A 3,769-nucleotide genomic window follows, 5' to 3' on the forward strand; every position below is an offset into this window, starting at 1 on the left:
TACTATCAAAATGTGGTTGTCTCACAAAATTACAGGAATTCTCTTTGCAAAATTGATTAGAGACTGAGGGCCCAAAAATTATTGAATTGTATCTCAAAAACATAATTCAAAACAACTCTTTGATTAGTTTGTTCTCATGGGATTGATCTGTTGGAGACATAGCACAAGTGTCCCTGCTGGGAAAACAGTGAATTTCATTGAAAGAAAAGTAAGTTTCTACTATTAAAATCCCTTCAAGTAAGAAAATTTTAGAGTGAAAATAAACAAAGCAGAAAAAATGTCTTAAATAAACATACATTTATTTGTTTTTCCACAGCCTTAACTCTACACTCAATAAATATTGCTATAACCATATCATATCAATATATTTTGGAGAGATTCAGAATGGATCTAATCAATTTCAGTGACTGAACACTGGAAAGGGCATGATGAAACAAAAATCTACGGTGCAATACAAACATTGCAAAAGGCATCTCCAAAGGATGAATCTCAGAGTAAGTATACACTTGGGGTAAGAAATTAATACTTGGGAGTTCCTTCACAGGATTCAGGAAGAACAATTCACTTCTTAATGAAAGTTGAGGTCTTTCTATAAACAATGTGAGCTTATATCAAGCCATCAAATCCTGAGGACAAAGCCTCTCATTATAGTTAATGAAAATAAAAAAAAGAAAAACTATCATTATCAATGTTTACCAATGAATATGCAAAATATGGATCAGTTTATACATAGTCACAAGCATATGGCTGACACAATTTATCTCCATTTGTAAAATGCTGCATGGAAGGCTGATTAATGCTTTATTTGGAAATATTTTATGATATGCAAATGGTATTATCTAAAAACAAGACATTTTCTCCCTTACCACAATGATATGAACTGTACCTCAACATTCTTTTCAGTTTTATTCAATGCTGAAAATGTACTTTACTTTTGAACCAGTTTCCCTCAAGCAATTTTTTTATTGCCTCTTTAACATCTTTGTTCCTCAAGCTGTAGATGATGGGATTCAGCATGGGAATGACAATGGTATAAAATATAGACACTATCATATCATGGTCCAAAGCATAGTTGGAATTTGGCCTCACATACATGAAGAGGATTGTCCCATGGTAAACTGACACTCCAGTTAGGTGAGAGCCACAAGTAGAAAAGACTTTTTGCCTCCCTTCGGCAGAATGAATCCTCAGAATAGCCAGCAGAATAAAACCATAAGAGATCAGGACTATCAATACAGTAATTATCTCAATAAAGCCCACAAAGTAGAATAGTAGAAGCTGGTTGATGTGAGTGTCAGAACAAGAAATAGCGAGGAGTGGAGGGATGTCACAAAAGACATGTCTAATTTCATTGGATGCACAGAAGGATAGGCTAAAAGTGGCTACAGTATGTATAGTAGCATGCAAAATGCCACCAACATAGGAAGCAATGATGAGTGGCACAAAGACTCTGGGTGACATGCTAACTGAATACAGCAGTGGGTTGTAAATTGCTACATAGCGATCATAAGCCATTGCAGCCAACAGAAAACATTCAGTAGTCCCAAAAGTAACAAAAAGAAACATCTGTATTGCACAACCAAGAAATGAAATGGCTTTATTCACTGCTAGGAAATTGACCAACATTTTGGGAGTGACAACTGAGGAATAGCAGGCATCCAAGATTGACAACACACTCAGAAAATAGTACATGGGATTGTGGAGCCGGGAATCCCCAATGACCAATATAACCAATGCCAAATTTCCTATCAGAGTAAAGAGATAGATTACTAGAAATAATAAAAACAGGGACACCTTCAGCTCAATGTTATCTGTGAAGCCCAGCAATATAAACATGGTGATTTCAGTCTCATTCTTCAATGGAATATTACATGATTCCAAATCTGATGGCAACCCTGACATTCTAACATACATTTATAAGTGCTCCACGTAATATCCCATAAAAATAGAGTCTGCCTGATTATATTGTCATGTTTGTTTCTTGGAAGGGCATAATGATATACCAGGCAGTGATGAGATGGAAAATGATGATGTAGTTGGTCCCAGTGGATGCATTTTTTCTGTATAAAATAAATGAAAAAAATGTTCATTCCGCTTTGGTTAAATGAGTCACGTAAAACAAACAAGTAAAAACAACAACAAAATCTTGCCAATTTACATGTTTTATTTTCTAGTTAATTTTATATTAAATTTTCTACTATCTATTTTCATATTATCTCATATTACAATTCACAAAAATTAATGAATATTGTGATTTTTCATCCATAAATGTTAAAATGGTAAGTACACACGAGTGCTGGTCTTAAATTTGCCATAATGTTCATGAAGTGCCTTTATTTAATAGTCACAATTATAAAATGGAATAAACCACATCTACATCATAAGATTTTACTAACTATGAATGAGAAACAATGTAAAAATAATTTAAAAATGCTTCTTGACAACTTAATGGATAAGTTCAACTTACATTTCAACTGTCTTGCAGGACTTTCTTTACACACCAAACCATTTTCTGCTCTTTCCTGAAAAGGATCCTTGTCTAGTAGTCCTGCAGGAGCTGTGATGAAAGAGCAGCAGCAGGCATTCTGGAGGTAGATGCACCTTGTCTGCCATCAAAAAGAGGGCAAAATCTTTTTCTGTTTCATTTCTTGAAATATGTATCAATAAATTACCCATTTTTGTCCTTTGCAAACTGCTGTAAAACTATTACTTTTTGTTCAAATTTTAACTTAATGATTATGTATTTTTTTCTTCATTTGTATGTTCACTATCCCAGCAAAGTCTTTGACCAGCTTTTAGAGACATATTTCTATCAAGAAGAAAGCATGACCATTTCACTAATATAGTAGACTTGTTTATGTAGACTCTAAAACAACTATGAATTAAATATCACCTAGTGATCACTAATAAAATTCCTTATAAAAGCTATTGCTACAAGAATTAAATCATGATATTTGCCACAAAGTAGTTTGATTTCTGGTATTTTTCTCCGTATCATCAGGCTGTTTCTCATTTAGTGGAGTGTGAAGAAAGAATAGTGCATGCCAAAAACAAAACAAAGCACTACAATGTTAAAGTGACTTCTATATACAAACTGAAAGCCTTAGTGGTTGAAAACAATTTAATCCAGTATCCACTGCATTTAGGAGTAAGATTTCCACATTGTACCTCCTTTTTATCTTTTTCTTCAGCTTGTCATAGACCAAAGTGTTTAATCTATTCTCAGTTAATTGGCAGCTATATTTTCCTGGCTTTATAGGAGTGAAGCATTTGCCATGCATTTAGGCTGTGTTGCTTTCAGTGACCTACAATGATTTATCCCTACGACATTAAATATGCTGAGATTTTTTCATATTGAGATGTTCATGTGTCAAGAAGAGAAGGACCAAATCAGCTTAAAATTACTGGAATGATAAGTACAGAACATGTGTTTACTTTCCCAGATCTAGGTAAAAGATTTTTTTAATATATAAAATAGTTTCATAAATGTGCAGTTACAAAAATATGTTCTATTAAATCTTAGAAAATTCTAGAATAAAGACGGACAATTAACTAAATCCCAATTTCTGAGTAAATTCAGACAATTTACCCATGTCTCATGGGTAAAAAAAAAAAAAAAACAAAACTTTTTTTACCCATGTCTCATGAAGAATTTTCAATAATTTCTAATTTAATTTGGCTGTAGAGTACCAATTAATAATATAAATATATATTAATGTATTGTTTGTTAGGAGAAGTATTACATTGTCTTTCTCTCTACCTCTACCAT

The 3,769-nt window shown here is 33.0% G+C and overlaps 1 protein-coding gene across 1 annotated transcript; it reads right to left on the minus strand.

The window, feature by feature from the left end:
* Window positions 1–909: 909 nt before the first annotated feature.
* LOC119518070 (olfactory receptor 1094-like) lies at window positions 910–1,902 on the minus strand. The gene has a single exon (XM_037815151.1). It carries the CDS (start codon window positions 1,900–1,902, stop codon window positions 910–912), a length of 993 nt encoding a protein of 330 aa, XP_037671079.1.
* Between the last annotated feature and the right edge of the window lie 1,867 nt (window positions 1,903–3,769).

Source organism: Choloepus didactylus, chromosome 21 (assembly GCF_015220235.1).
Source record: "Choloepus didactylus isolate mChoDid1 chromosome 21, mChoDid1.pri, whole genome shotgun sequence".
Lineage (NCBI taxonomy): Eukaryota > Metazoa > Chordata > Mammalia > Pilosa > Megalonychidae > Choloepus > Choloepus didactylus.